The 16,535-nt window shown below is 41.5% G+C and overlaps 1 protein-coding gene across 1 annotated transcript in view; it reads right to left on the bottom strand.

The window, feature by feature from the left end:
• The window catches only part of tgfbr1b (transforming growth factor, beta receptor 1 b), a 41,041-nt gene that overhangs the window by 6,447 nt on the left and 18,059 nt on the right, over positions 1-16,535 (bottom strand). The window contains exons 3-8 of the mRNA XM_038301707.1: positions 14,491-14,754; positions 10,460-10,690; positions 8,660-8,827; positions 8,371-8,527; positions 5,326-5,450; positions 5,095-5,225 (exon numbers count right to left, since the gene is read on the bottom strand). Coding sequence (XP_038157635.1) covers positions 5,095-5,225; positions 5,326-5,450; positions 8,371-8,527; positions 8,660-8,827; positions 10,460-10,690; positions 14,491-14,754 — 1,076 coding nt within the window. The remainder of the gene's footprint in view (positions 1-5,094; positions 5,226-5,325; positions 5,451-8,370; positions 8,528-8,659; positions 8,828-10,459; positions 10,691-14,490; positions 14,755-16,535) is intronic.

Genomic DNA, 16,535 nt, shown 5'->3' with positions numbered 1-16,535 from the left:
AGGTAATCAGGTTTCCTGGAACCGCTCTGTTAGGATATCCACACCTTTGGGAAGAATAGGAACCATATAAAAAAAATTATAAAGAAAAATAACTACAAAAAATTAATTCCAGTTGTTTTGTTTTCAACTTTATCTGGAGTTCCTTTTTACCTGCAAAAGGAAAATTCTAAACAGATCCAGTCTGGAAGAAAAGAACGCTTGGTGCTTATGGGGGAGATAGGAAACAGAGTGAACAGGATGAGGGGCGACTGCACTGCTAGAGGCTAATGAGATAAAGACACTAAACATCCGCTAACAGAAAGCTAATCCTTCGTCAGGATAAATCATGACCTGAACTCGTTGTTCAGCTGAAACGTTTTAGAAAGCCATTTCATCTCAGGCTGTTCAGCGGGATAATTCCCCCAGAAACACAGAGTAAGGTCCAGGCGTCTCATATCGTCTGGTCTGCTAGAGACAGGCTGCAGCAATGACACTGATGAGGAGACCTAATATTCCTCCTGGGCTGCAGACGCTTCCTGAACTCTTTCAGATAAGGATCTAACCCCCCCGCCCCGGGTTTTATCCTCTCCAGCAGCAAAAATGCTTTGTTCCAGTGGCCAAATTTAGACTAATGCTACGTTTAGACTGCAAGCAGCAGAGGCAGCTGGTTTACATGCAAAGCCAATGGTTGACGCGCATCAAGGTGCAGCAAAAGGTCCTGCAGCAGCAGCGCCTCATGAGCTTCTGATGCGCTTCAGAAACAGCTGCTGCTGGAGTTGGAAAAACGGAACCTTTGCTGCTGGACGCGCCACATCAACCAATGAGAGAAGCTGATCTGGGAGCTTTGACTGACTGCACACATGAAGTTCTCAGCTGGACTTTCTCACAAAAATATTAGAACTATTTTTTAACCCACTGATCACAGCAAATATAGCAAAGCTGCTCTCTGCCATCGAACACAGGAGCAGCAGAAGCATCAGACAAATCTTTTCCCACTTTACTGGATGCTCTTCAGGAGCGCCAAAGATGCTCTTAATCTGCGTCTGACCTTAATGTGGACTAGCATCAAAAATGCAGCAGCAGAAGCTTTTTTGCTGCTTTAGTCGCCTGCGGTCTGAATGTAGAATTAGGATCTCAAACTACACAGCTGGAACTAAAACGCAGCAACATTGATGCTGGTATAATATTAACATTCAACAGGAAATCTAAAATTTAAAGCTCGTTAATGGCGGCAGTAGGAGCCAAACCCCTTATCTAATTGTTGAGACAATTTTTTAGTTTTTTTTAAAACCAACCTTTGGTGCTATGGATCCATCTTCAGGAATTAATGAGAATCATTCAAAATTAGAAAAAACATCTTGACCATCTTGGTGGTCCATCCTTTCATTCAAACAGTGGCTGTAATCGCTGATCAAACAGCAGTAGCCTGGTCCTGTATAGCTGAGACGCAAAGAAGGGAGGCATCAGCTGGGCTGCAGTTCAGTGATCAGTCCGGTGTTTCTCCCATATCCGTTTCCCACTGGCTGAAAAACCCGTTTGAACCCGGAGGAAAAACGGCTTTTAGTGGCAGTGGGAAACGCTCACTGATGCAGAGTAAATCCAAGCTTTTCTACCCAACTCTGCATTTAGAAGATGGATCAGCAAGTGACCCCCGTTAAATCGCCTCGGGTCTGATCAGCATGCTGCGGGAACACCAGGGCCCGTCTTCTGTCGGCTCAGCGTACCACGTCAGGCCAGCTTACCTTTAGTAACATGCATGCGCACATGATCATTATTAGCGGTTATCAGTCCCGTTGAATGGCTTTAGATTGCAACAATCCTATCCCAAAGTTTCCCCCCTGGTAATTAATTTATCTATTTATCCATAATCTGAAAATAATTTCAGCAGTTCTTCATGTGCTGTAAAAATAAATAAATAAAAATAAAATGATCCCGGTGGGATATGTTTCTCATATTAAACAAACTAAAACAAATAAATCTCCTATCCTGTCAACTGGGTTGTAGAATCTTCTATACATTTAATTCTCTGTGGAAAAATCATGATCATTCTTTTATGAAATCTTCATCAAAAGGACTTGCAATGTTTGTTTTTTTAAAGCTAATGTGTGTATTGGACCTAGTGAAGTCTACTACACACTAGTGTTTTTTATTTGTACAAAACAACGACAAAAACCCGACTAAATCAGGAAATAAAAGAGAGTGATTGGCTGTAAGGAGAGCGGAGGCAGAGGACACTCTTTTTAATGCGTATTACTAAGGGTATGCTGGCCTGACGCGGTATGCTGAGCTGAGCTGATAAAACACTGGGTTGACCGTCTAAATTACACGATACCATTCAACGCAGCATCCAAACGTCTAACAAGAAGAACCAACTCTGTTTAGATTGGAAAAACACGGAGCAGCTCTGGAGAGAGGGATTCAGACCGATAGAGAGAAACAATAAGGCACACTGACTATGCCCTGGCTTCCTTCCATGTTGCTCTCCATTGTTTACTTTCCTGATTTCTTTTGCACTGGTGACATCAGTGGTGACCAGACCACAGCTATGACGTGGATGACAGAGGCCATGCAGCTGCCAGTGAGGGGTTAGATCAGCTTTTTTTGACCATGTTTGAAAAACAGGTGTTAACCGGTTATCTTCAGAGGGAAAGAGGCTGTAGATGTATATCAGAAATGTCAGAAATAGCATAGAGTTCCGGGCTTTATACAGCAGCCAAACAAAGCCTTGTTTTTGTTTAGAAAACATGCAAATTGAAACAGATGATCAGGCCCCCCCCTGTGGAATGGGGGATCATATGCCTTCTTTGTTAACCTGCATTGCCCCATACCTGTCTATGTCTCTGAAAGACAGGTTTCAGAGACATAGACTGGTATGGGGTATTTCAGGCTAACAAAGTGACTATGACCTGGATGACTGAGAATCTTCGCCAACAGGCTGCACCTTTTTGTTTCTTTTCTGTCTGTTAGGTGTTTTGTTTCCAGGGTTTTTTGTCTTCTCTTTTTTTTTTTTTTAAATAGCTAACTTAATTAACTTAAATACTCAATTAAAATAGAAAAGAAAAAAGCATGTCCATCCATCCATCTATGTTCTTCCTCTTATCCGGGGTCGGGTCGCGGGGGTAGCAGCTTCAGTAGGAAGCCCAGATGTCCTTCTCTCCAGCACCTTGGGCCAGCTCCTTCGGGGGAATCCCAAGGTGCTCCTAGGCCTGCTGAGAAACAAAGTCCCTCCAGCGTGTCCTGGCTCTCCCCCCTGGGTGTCCTCCCAGTGGGACGTGCCTCTCCAGGGAGACGTCCAGGAGGCATCCTAATCAGATGCCTGAGCCACCTCTACTGGCTCCTCTCGACGTGGAGGAGCAGCAGCTCTACTCTGAGTCCCTCCCCTAATGACTGAGCTCCTCACCCTGTCTCTAAGGGAGAGCCCAGACACACTACGGAGAAAACTCATTTCAGCTGCTTGTATCCGGGATCTCCTTCTTTCGGTCATGACCCAAAACTCTTGACCATAGATGAGAGTAGGAACGTAGATAAAGCGGTAAATCAAGAGCTTTGCTTTTTGACTCAGCTTCCTCTTCACCACAACATACCTGTACAGGGCCCGCTTCACAGCAGACGCCGCACCAATCTGCCTATCGACCTCCTGCTCCATCTTCAAGACCCCAAGATACTAAAACTAGTCACTAGGGGCAGTATATTCTCCCCAACCCAGAGAAGGCACTTTACCCTTTTCCAGTTGAACACAATGGTTTTAGATTTGGAAGCACTGATCCTCATCCCGGCCGCTAGGGGTGTGCAAAATGATCACCATGACGATGCATCGCGATTCTAATTCTTGTGATCTACTGCATCGATTCTTGAAGGCAAGAATCGATTCTTAATTAAAAAAAATGAACAAATAAAATACATGAATGGTTGGCGCACATCAGCCAAGCCAAGTGGAATACAACTTCCAGTCCAGCAGATGTCGCTGCAGATGTGTTGACGCCCGCTGCTTTGTGTCACTAGCATTTCTGGCCGTGGGATACTGCGATGAGTCATATGAAATAAAACATGGAGGACACTATAAAAATTTGCCCCGCAGCTCCATCACATTTCAAGTCAGATGCTTGGATGCATTTTGGCTTTAAAAACAAAGAAGGTAAAAACGAAATTGATATGATGCACGTCATTTGCAAAAGGGGAAATATACATTTGAATGTTTTCGTTTCATTGGTTTAAAGGACCACTGAGGCCATGTAAACGGCACTGATTATCCTTATTTTGTTATTTTAAGTTTTATGAATCCTAAGATCTTTTTGTCAGTGTGTCCACGCCAGTAATAGTAATATTTCTGTCCAGTATTTGCTTTCATGGCAACACCTCCAAAAGTCATTTCAATAAACACAGCTATGTATGAATTCAGTTGCTTTCAGTTATGTATCAATTGAAGACACGATCCAGATCACACCCAGCCAGTCAGCCACTGGTAAGGGCTGGATCTTTTTCTTACAGTGTTCAGTGAAAATACCGCAATGCATCGCAATATTTCAAGTATCATGATGCATCGTGATAGAATCGCATCGTGTCATGTGAATCGTGATTCGAATCCAATCATGACTTCTTTGCCAATACCCACCACTACCGGCCGCTTCACACTCCGCTGCAAACCGCTCCAATGAGAGCTTTAGATTACGCCCTGATGAAGCCAACAGAACCACATCATCTGCAAGTAACAGAGACGCTATGCTAAGGCCACCAAAGCGGATCCCCTCAACACCTTGGCTGCGCCTGGAAATTCTGGTTCTTATATGGTCTTGCAGTTACTTTGTTCCCCATAAACAGATTTTTTTTCAGTTTTGTTATTGATCAGGTCATCTGTCATGACACGCCAACATTAAAGATGCTTCTGACTCAGCACACGGACGCTGTAGGATGTTATCATTGTCTAGGCAACCACAATGTTTTACGTCATCTGGCAACATTCAGACAATCATGGTGGAATGAGCAGGACCCGAGCAGATGTTATTTTTACATAGCTTTTATCCTGCATAACACCTTAACCAAAAAGCTTGGCCTCTGTGCCGGCCTTAGATCTGGATCCAATGTCAGTTATCACTCAGATACAGCATGCTGTCCTACCTCGCAGCTTTGCCAGCGGTTGGGAATATTTGGGCGAAGTTTCTGCTCACAGACCACCTTCCTCATCTCCTCAACTGATGGATCTGACTGCACCAGGTCATAGTAGGGCAGCTGGTAGTCCTCATGGATGCCTGACGGGAAAAACACAGAAAACCATGAGGTCAGAATAATCATGTTAGTTCACTTCTGCTTCTGAAGACCCAAACAAAACTGAAGTCCAACTGTTCTCACCCCCCACAGAGCAGCGGCTGGCGATCTCCCAGAAGACCAGGCCCATGGCGTAGATGTCAGCTCTCTTAAACGACTCAAAGTGCTTCATGTTTATGGAGTCGTCCAGCACCTCTGGAGCCATATACCTGATAGGGGACAACATGGAGTCACATCAAACCAAGCTGCACTTTATAATCAAACATGTGATGTCACAGTATTTATTTTAGCAGGTCCAAATTTTTCATTGGCGATATATCGAATATACCCGATGTATCTTGAGGGATTGCCTTTGAGTCAATGAGTCGATGCAATCATCTGGTTTTCCTCAGATAGAAAAGTTTGAATCGATGTGACTCTATGATCTGGTTGAATTATAAAGTGCTTTGACATGATATGTGTTGTGAATTTGCGCTATAGAAATAAACTGAAATCGATTTGAGATTTTAATACAATTATTTTCTCGCACAATACAGCACCCAGGAAACGAATTATGGAGACAGCAGGTGTTTCAGTAATTTGTAAGACGTGCAACAAAACCATTGCGGCGAAAGGCCACAGAACAAATTTATTCCACCACATAAAAAGTAATCCGAAAAATGAAGAATGTTGTTAACCTGCAGACCAATTAAATCAGCTGTGAAGCAGATGACGTTGGCTTCGTCGTTTGAAAAAGCGATACATATGAGAGAAAAAGGAAGCGCTGCGTGTCCCGAGCCCGTAACATCAATCAACATAACATCAATGACCCCTCACCCCCCCACCGTGGACTGTTCTCCCTGCTGCCCTCTGGGAAAAGACTTTGAATCATTGGATGAAGGTCCAGCAGATTCTGCAACAGCTTTTGAACTGATAAAACTCTAAACTGGACTCTGTGTGACACTTGAAAACATATTTGCACTACCAATGTGGCTGAAGCTTTTATTATCCTTTTAAATAAGATACAACTCAATGTTATACTGAATTTTGACCCATTATTTTTTGTTTTAAACTGGTTTTTCCTTTTCTCCTATACTGTTTAATGATCATTTCCCTTTTGGAAGCTGTAAGCAATATAATTTCGTTTTGATTCACTTTATGTATACAAAATGACAAAAGTTTGTTTAGGTCAGAATGTAGGCCGCAATCGTCCACAACAGAAGCTCATATTCCCTCTTTAAATGTGTGATCATGAGATATAGAATGAAATGGAAGATCCTGGATGCAGTCCAGGTTTACTGGATGTCCAGTGAAGCCTTTATTTAGCCACATTAACTTCAGGAACATTCAGGTTCTGCCTAAAACCTCTGGATCCAAATTCATTCCTTCCGTTCCTCATTCAGTAGCAGATTTTTCCCAAGATAGCTCGGATCCTTTAACTCGATGTGTCGCTTTAAATGTGAAGTGAACGTGGCTGACGTACAAACTTGTATGTTAACCCTTTATAGCACACTCAGTGACAAGACATTATTACCTTTGTAACATAAAAAAAAAATATAGATATTCTGATGGGAAAAAAATGAATGTCAAAGTAAAAGCAAACTCCAACTTGCCCGAATACATTAAGAAAAATAATAAAAGTGCTTCTATAATAAATTCATGAAAAACACAGAGTGAAAGAAACACATTTTTTAGTACAACATAACCTTAGAGGCATTAGGGCTGATACTGGCACTTACATTTTTTGTTTATAAAACTAGGCTTATTAACTTTACTTTTAAACTTTTTAATTAGCTTTTTTTCCTAGACTTTTTTAACCTTTTTTTAACTTAATTTTCAGTAGGTAATTTATAATCAATCAAATGCCAAAATAAGATGGGGTATGCAAGTCATCAAAAACACTAACTTGCCCTATAAAGGGTTAGTTATAGGATTTCCTAAAAGCGCGTTCATGAGCCTACGGAAACCGCGGCAGACCAAACCAGACGAAAGTGCGCATTCAGCGTCTGCTCTTGATAATGCAAGCGTAGAAGAAGAAATGTGCTGTTTACCTGTTCAAAGAAAGAAACAACGAAAGAAAAATGTCTGAGGACTTCAGTGTTGAGGAAGAGCATGAGTTCTTTGCCGAGCTGAATGCGCACTTTCATCTGGTTTGGTTTCCGTAGCGTCGTGAACTCGCAGGCGCGCGCTTTCAGGAAATCCTATACACTACTGTTTATGCTCTAAAAACATTCTAAATGACTTCGTTTCGAGTAAATTCTGGACGCTACCCACTCAGGACACTTGGAATACATTGGACGAGCAGTATGGAGGGATATTGACACGTTTTTTGTGGACTTTTATGGACATTTCTGTCTCAGGCGCCATACACCTCCATTATTTGAATGTCAGCAGACAGCAAGAAGCCTCCCAGATCTCCAGATGCATTTGAGATATCAAAAAAGTACTCCAGAGTGTTGTTCAGCATGGGGGCGAGTAGAAAATGAAGGCTGATCATGTTTTGGGTGTACTATTCCTTTAAGTCCCCGTGGAAACAGTTTGCACAAAAACATGTTTTTTCTGTCCCAGTCTTTCTTTGTTCATCAAACTCTGCCAGCGCTCTGCTAAACTGGCATCAGGAATCCCAGCAGATGAGTCTGAATGGAGCAGACTAGTTCTAGCAGTAGATACGCGGGTCTGTCAGGATGTTTGCCGTAATAAGAGCCATAAAACCTGATGTTATTCAATAAAAAGTCTTCTTATCACTGGAACGAGAACGTGAGCGGTGTGTCAATCATTCTTCTCAGAGTGAACGTCACTCTCGTTCACGTTCATCACTTCAAAACTGATCCGTTCAGTTCACCGTTCACTAAAACTATGATGAATTCAGTGAACTGCATTCATTGAACGCTCTCATGCACACCACCTGGTAATGAGCTGCTCTGAGATGTGAAAAAAAACAACTTCTCTTGTTTGCTTCGTTTCTGCAGCATAACACAAGTGGCCAAAAATGTAAAGACATTAGCAAATATCCTTTCAGCTGCACAGCATCCCACAGCTGAGGTTAAAACCTGGGAAAAATTGCATTTTGTTCCAGAAAGGGAAGAACTGAATATCAGAAAGAGCAGGAAGTCTGAGCATCGCACTGCCAGGAGACGGAGTAACCCGTACCTTTTGGTCCCGACTCTGTGGTTCGGAGCAATGTCGATGGTATCAGTGGCAGAGTCGTGTCTAACAGCCAAACCCAAGTCAGCGATGCAGCAGGTCCCGTTCTTCTTTACCAGAATGTTCTTGGACTTTAGGTCTCTGTGTGCAATAGCTGGCTTTCCTGTAAATAGGGATTATATGCATACATGATAAAACTGGACAAACGGCTAGAAGTCATCCCAGAAATAAATCTCCCTGATTAATAAACGGTTCTGAAAGAAGGGCCAGCTGAAGCTGGAACCGTCGTGCTCACCCTGTGTTCCTACGATCTCCATATGGAGGTGGGCCAGGCCGCTGGCAGTGGACAGCGACAGCTTGATCATACCCTCCACGGTGACGGTGTAGCGGTTCAGGTAGTCAAACAGGGAGCCGTGTTCATGGTAGTCTGAGACCAGCCACAGCTGGGTCCATGTTCCGTTATCTGAGCAAACATAGAAACAAGCACACCTCAGAATGGACCATTTCCCTGATGGCCAAACTGATGACTCAGGCCTCTGGGTGAACCGTGCTACATGGGGCCGCGGCTACAGTCACCGGGTCGGGTTTGGTCGCTCTCTCCCCCGCTGGCTCCCTGTTCCGTCTACGTGCTGCACTGTAGTCGACCAAAATCCCGGACATTTTTTTAGGAATGAAAAGTAGAACATATCCGGGAAAAAGAGGACGGCTGGTGACCCTACCTCCCTACCTGATCAACAATTTGATGTTTCAGTGAGTGAGTGCTTGTTGCTATGATACGTCTTTGCTCAGCAGCTTCGCTCGTTGTAAACCAACCAATCAGAGCACAGCTCATCTAAATATTCACGATCATACCATAAAAGGAAGAAAACCTGTCATTTCATTCTAGGGCTTTTAACCAGGCTTCATTAGGGAGCACAGATCAGCAAATATGATGTTTTCAGCCCAACCAATGTTACACACCCTATTCAGACCTTAAGGACCAGCACTAAATACCCTCAATAATCATTCTATCACCCCATTAAAACTGGGTTTTAAAGTATTTTAAACATCTATTATTGGATTAAAGTGGGACGATATCGGACTGAACAAACAGCCCAATTACTCCTACAACTATTCCTGGACTAAATCAAGACTATGACGGAGCGACCAGAGTTAGCTTAAAAAACAGTGGTTAAATTAGCGTTCTATGTGACCGCTGCTTTTAGGAATTTAGAAATCAAAGTTCAACTTCTGATTCCCAAAATGGTTTCATAAAGACATCTTTTACTTCTTCTAATGACCCAGATTATTTTGTTATAACTGACACAACTCAGGTATCCTTTTTTATATATTATTTGTTTGTTGTCAGTGTTTTTTTTTTGGCATCTAATGTTCCTAACTACGTGGAACAGGGTTTATGGAGCTTTTATTTTGAAGGTATGCCTCTCTATTTTTGGCTTTCTAGAGGACATTACAGGTTTCCATGCATGTTTTATTTGGAGAGCAGGTATAATTTTGCAGTATTGGGCGATTATAAGTTTGTATTTTGTATGCAAACAAAGTTTAAAGCTAGCTAATGGGAGAACATTTGAGTCAATCTGTCGATGCAATCAACTGGTTTTCCTTAGATAGAATCAATCTGACTGGATGATCTGGTTGAATTATTTCTGTAAAGAGCGTTGTGATGACATGTTTTGTGAATTATATAAATAAACGGAATTAAAATGAATTAATGGCATTCATCCTTTATGGTTTGGTTGGCTAAATGAGAATTGCAGTCATATGTAAATGGAGTCATTTTTCATTTTCAGCTCTTATGGTGTGTCTGTGTTGTGTTTTCCTGTTTGATGAATAACTGGGTTTAAATAAAATGGCGTCACATTTATTTCAAAATGCCCACGAGCAAATTAAGCATACTATACATGTTCAACTATTTCTGCACTTGGTTTATCTACCATCGCACAACAAAATCACATGCGTGAGAAACTGCCGCCCCAAAAGGAGAAAAATCGCTCTCTGCGCTCACCAGCTCCTCCCAGGCGCGCTCGGGATCTCACCGCACGCTGTTTTTTATGAACATAAAGACAATTTAGATACACATTGCTGTTTTCCTCACCTTTGTTGTCAGCAGCAATAAAGCCAAGGATATTTTCATGCCTCAGCATCACAGTCTGGTAGATCTCAGCCTCGCGGAACCAGGAGCGCTCCTCTCTAGATGAGAAGATCTTTACTGCCACCTCCTCGCCACGCCATTTTCCCCGCCACACTTCCCCAAAACGCCCCTTCCCAATGCTCTCCTGGAGGATGATGGTTCTGGCGATGGTCCTCTGGACTAACAGCGGAAGGCCTTTAAGGGAAATGGGAAGGGAAAAAAAGGAAGACGTCAGACCATCACTGCTGTGCTGCTGGAAATCCAGAATCAGACATGAAGAGAGTAGAGAGGGTTCTGCTTAGGTTCTGAGGCAGAACCTCAACCCTGAAAAAGACACTTAGTCTGATTGCAATCCAACAGAGCACAGCAGCTGTGTTCCAGCTCCTGCAGAGAGGCAATGTAAGCTGTTCTAGAGGCTCACAGCACAACCTGGGACTCCCAGTAGTGCAGAAGCAGCCATTCAAAATGGCCTTTCCCAGTCAACGCTGGCTGAATGACAGCCCTCTGCCCTGTGACCAACTAAACTTGTCTTTTTGGGAAATGTTCAGTTACACTGGTTTCTACACATGTTGACAGGAAAAAGCACATGTGGTCAAATATTTACATAAAATGAAACTTTGTTAAAACATGACTTAAGGGTTATTGAAAATGTAGCTTTCAGAGTTTCTTCCTCGTCTGCATTAACTTTCAGCTAAACGCAAACATAACTCAGTTCTATTAGTGACAACAAAACAGGTTCAGCACTTCCAGCCGAACCCATTCAGCGTTTTTCACTGAATAACTGATATACAGGAGGTTGAAATGGTTGAAATGGTTGAAAACACCAAAAAATGACGCTTTTCCTTTTCCCTCTTTTCCATTTCATTTGATCAATGTGAATGAACCACATTAAATCCAAAAGTAACACTCTTCTGCGGGTTTTTGGAGCTTGCCATTTATTACTTTGATTGTATATGCTGAGATCTTATTTTACCTTATTTCATTCTTATATCTTACTTTTATAATGGAGGGGTGTATTATACTATACTCTGTTCTACTAGAAACACATTTCCCCCACAGGATTAACAGAGTAATTCTGACTCTGCTCATCCATAGATGTTGTAGGGGAAAAAATACCGCGATAAAAAGAGTTGCAATGTTTCTGAAAGATCTTGGGGGGAAAAAGCAAAGATAAAACTGAACAATGTGCTTTTAAAGGGAAATGTACGATAACATGTTTAGCAGATAACAGGAAGGCTGAGCAGAGAAAAGCAACGTTTCCATTTGAGTTTGGTTTTTTGTATTTGGAAATCTTGGTAGATCTCAGAGTTTAAGGCACTAATCTTATTCCCTATAATTAGTACATGGAAACTTTGAAATTAGTAGACTTTAGACAGATTTTATTTGTCATTTTGTTTACACAAGTTTAAAACAAAAAGAAGTTTCATTTGGAAACAGCTCACTGGACAATTTCATCTTTGTACAGTGCAGCCTTGAAAAATAGAAAAAATAACTGTATAATTTACAGTTCTAACACACATATATATATATATATATGTTTTTAATTTTCTTTATTTGGAATGACGATGACCTGGAAGAATGGGAATCTTCAGCAGCTGAAAGACATTTTTAGTTTTGTTCTTTTCTTTTAATTATGAAGCCATTACAAACAGAACAGGCGTGATAAAAACCTTCCACTGCGATTAGGGGTGTCTGCTTTTTGTAGGCTCCGTCCTTTTCTTCTAAAGAATAAAAAAATAGTTTCACATTGACTCAGTCATTTTTTGCAAATCCAGAAATATTTGCAAAGGTTTGCAAAAAATGACTGAGCTTACAAGAAACAATTTTTTTTATTATTCTTCAGAAGAAAAAACAGCTGACGAGAAAAGCAGACAGATGTTCTGCTTTCAACAGAAAAGCGGCTGTGAGTCAGTCAGCACTACCCAACACCCACACAGACGACAGCACATGGGGAAAAACATGGCCGACATCCCTACTGGCATTCCAGATCTAGGAATCTAATCAGGAAGGCGCCTACATGGCATGAAAACACAGAGAAGCTAACATTTCAATCAGGCAAAGCAAAAGTTGTCCTTTGACCGCAGCATTTGGAAAACAAACTGCTTCACTAACTGGGAATCATTTAACTGGCCTATGCAGATAAACTAATGGCGTTACCTTAGCTCAGGGGTCAACGACCGGCCGCTCCACAGCCACACGGGGCTCTTTAGTGCCCCCTTGTGGCTCCCTGGAGTTTTTTAAAAATGTATGAAATGTACAAAAAAGATGGATTTTTTTCCTTGTTTGTTTATTTTAAACCTTAATACAATTAATAAACCAATGTAAAGATTTCTATCAGCAAAGATTTGCATTGTAGCCTTAAAACACCTTTCACCGCGGCGCAGTGCCAGGCAGGTTGCTGTTGGAAGCAAACCAGTTAGTGACCTGTAATTAAATTAATATTTGTATTTTTGTTTACTTAGCCTACTTACCTTTTTAAAAGGCTGCTGTAATAGGCTGCCTTTTATTTCACTATTGCCCCAATAAGGAGGGGAAAGTTATTGTATTGTTACTGTGGTTTGAAGAAGACTGCATTTTATTTCCACATGGAGGTTTGAAATTAAATAAAGTCCTATTATGCAGATTACATTTTTTAAACCTTTAAAATAAAATTAACACCAAAAATCAGATTTCTTTATTGTATTTCTACAATTCCATTATATTACATTAATACTAGGGGTGGAAGGGTTCACAAAATTCACTGTTCGGTTCGGTTTGGTGGTCACGGTTTTCGGTTCGGTATATGTTGATTGTTAGCCTGACATGTTGGTCGTGTTGCTGTTAGCATAAACAAAACGTGTTGCACAATGCTTGCACACTGTTGCACTTTTATCCACAACTTTCTTTCCGCCGTCATCGTAGGTCACTCTAAATGCAAAGTGGTCCCATACAGCAGACCTATAAAGTGCTGCTGGCGCGTCTTCCAACTCCTGTTCTTTCCCACTCGCCATACCCACACAATTCTCCACAACAACTGATTTTTTTTCTGCTACACCCGGCTAAGCTGCTTCGCGTCTTCTTCTTCTTGTTTACTACTGGTGGTTGGCTTTGGTCGCAGTACCGCCACCTTCTGCTATGGAGTGTAAACGCTTCGCCTATGAGAAAAAGGAGCAGCGCATGAACCGAACGAAACACACGCGAACCGGACCGAGACAGTCGAACCGAACGGTTCGGACGGTTTTCATAAACCGTTCCATCCCTAATTAATACTGTGATGGAAGTTAAAGCATCAAATATTTTACAGCAGATTAATCACATTTCGGACATAGTGTCATTTTCTCCAGGATGCCCTGCGGTTTAATAAACATTTAATCATCAATGCTTATTAGGTATTTAAGCCCACTATGTCATTTTGATAATGGGCTATTAAACACTTAAGGCTGATTTATACTCAGAATCCAGGTCGTCTGCATGTGTGTCACAGTGAACGCAGATATGCCCCGCCCCCTCCGCAGACACTCCGCTGCACCTCTCCAATACTGTAAGTATCCGCAGACAGGAGGCCTCTGATTGGTCAGATCTAAATCCACTCTACACTATACATATTTCCTGTTTGGTACCTTGTTTTGTTAGTTTGACCGCCATTGTGGGAAACGACTGAAAACGATTGTCCCTCTTGCTTTGAGGCTCAAATCTGTTGTTTGATAACTAGGATGACTAGAAATGTCTATTTTCCCTTAGGTGCCTGAAGACGGCATTTATTGATGCTATCAACAGAATTAAATAAAAATTTAAACTGAAAGAAAAACAAACTGTGTATTTCTTTCTGCACATAAAAGCAGCCAGAAGGGCGGCGCTGTTCTTCCACACCAGTGGAAAGACATGAAAACACCTTCAATTATTGCCTTTTCAGACACATATGGAAGCAATAACAGGTCTACACACAATGTTGAAAGTGTTATGCTGTCAAATGCCCCATCTCAGAAAAAGCCAAGGGTATAAAGAGCAAACAGTACCGGATCCAGAGCCTGAGGTGGTCATGTCATAGATGAGGTCTTTGAGGGTGGTTCCAACAGTGATGAAGGGATGGTCCATGGACGGGTCCTCCTCATTAGGCACACGGTGGTGGAGGGCCCCCGCTCCTCCGGCACCCAGACCGCGTTGGTAGTGGCAAACGTAGAAGGCCAAAACCAGCAGCAGACCGAGCACACAGACTGGGCAAGCAATCACAGCTGCAAGGGCCACGGGCCCCAAGGTTGGGGGCTTCTGTTCTTCTGGTGCTGCAGAACACAAAGAACAGAGCAGATGAAATAACACCGATGCTGCACATTTATTCAAATATTGGTAAAGATTTGAGTAAATCTGCTAATGGAATTAGGATATTAAGACATTATTCATGTGAAATCATTTAATGTGGATGTTTCTTTCTTATTTCCTATGTAAACCATCTAAACTGCTGAAATTAAAGGGAAAATACATTCATTTTAAGAAAAATGGAATTACTCATACTTTAAAGGCCCACCGCAGAGTTTGTGACCTAAAGAGTTAGACTTACATGATCTTTATTGTCATTATATTTTATAAAGATGTCACTTAGTACAACTGTTCAGACAGTAAAGGAACATTTCCATCCATTTTATTTGTTTTCCAATACAGAGTTACAATCAGAGTTGGAAGTGTCTTCCAGATGGTGTTTTTTTTTTTCTTCAAACGTTTTTTTTTTTTTTTTCACAACAGAAAGAAACGGTTTCTTTCAGAAGAAACTTTGAAGGTGAAATTTCCTGGAAAGTTAGGTTTGTTTTGGTGAATTTTGCCTTAAGCAGGTTCAAATCCAATAATAACATTGAAACAGGATTCAATATCTATAAACCAGGGGGTTTAGGGGCTGGAAGAGCGGAAGAAATTAAAGAGAAAGAAAACCAGCTGGAATCTGAGTATACAAGGAACCATTTTGAAGGTTAATAGTGAACGATCACTTTCCTAAAGCAGTGTTTCAACACAGTTGTTAATTTACAAGTTTTTTAATCAATAGTTACTCATGTATCTAGATTTGTATTAAAACCACCTAATAAAAATGGTATGAATTCTGTATATTGTGTCAATAGCTACGTTTACATGGACACAACTAATCGGATTGAAGGCCTGATCAGATCAAAAATGTTTCATGTAAACATGTCAGACTGAAGATTCTAATCCGATTCGGTCCGATCAGAAATAAATTTAATTCCGAAAGAGAGAGGTGGTTTTTGCCGATCGCCATTCTGATTGGCGTCCATGTAAACACCCATTCAGATCTTAAGAGTAAAATAATCTTCACTGTGCATGTGCGCGACGTCAGCGTGACGTTTTTCCGCCTTGTCAACAACAGGAAACCACCGGTCGCTCTCGCTCTTGTTGTGAACAACATGTTGGGAGGAAAGTCGAAGTGGTCTGTCACCGACACCTGTTTCTTGCTTGAAACGTTAAGGGAGCTCAACATAATTGAACGCCTTGATGGCAGAAAGTCTAGGAACGCCGACTTATACACTCAAGTTCATTTAAAGCTGCAGGAAGCAGGAATTGACAGAAGTATCGACCAGATAAAAAAGGCTATTACAAAGCCAAAACTCAAAACTGCAAAAGTGGGTCTGACCCAGCCTGCTTTGAGTTCTATGATCAAATGGATGAAATGATGGGAAATAGGCCGTTGTCAAAAGCCGGTTTCTTCTTCTACTGCTAAAGCCAAAGTACACAGTTCTGCGCATGCTTAAAAGGTTTAATCTGATCCAACGCTTGGTACATGTATACACACGTCATGATCGGATCATTTAATTTAGTGTCCATGTAAACGGAGATTTTGAATTTCCGATCAACCAAGGTTTGGATCGGATCGGGGAAATTTTGCGCATGTAAACGTACACTGCAAAAAATCTAGATCTAGATAAGTCATTTTTTCTTAAAATAAGTGCATTAGTTCTTGAATTTAGGAGGTAAAAGAGACATATTGCCAATGGAACAAGACAATTTACACTTAAAATAAGAAAACACAATTGCATTGTCTTATTTCAAGTGCATATTATCT

This window comes from Cyprinodon tularosa, unplaced genomic scaffold, assembly GCF_016077235.1.
Source record: "Cyprinodon tularosa strain WSP-4 unplaced genomic scaffold, ASM1607723v1 ctg472, whole genome shotgun sequence".
Taxonomy (NCBI): Eukaryota; Metazoa; Chordata; class Actinopteri; order Cyprinodontiformes; family Cyprinodontidae; genus Cyprinodon; species Cyprinodon tularosa.
This window is presented reverse-complemented; position numbering and strand designations above follow the sequence as displayed.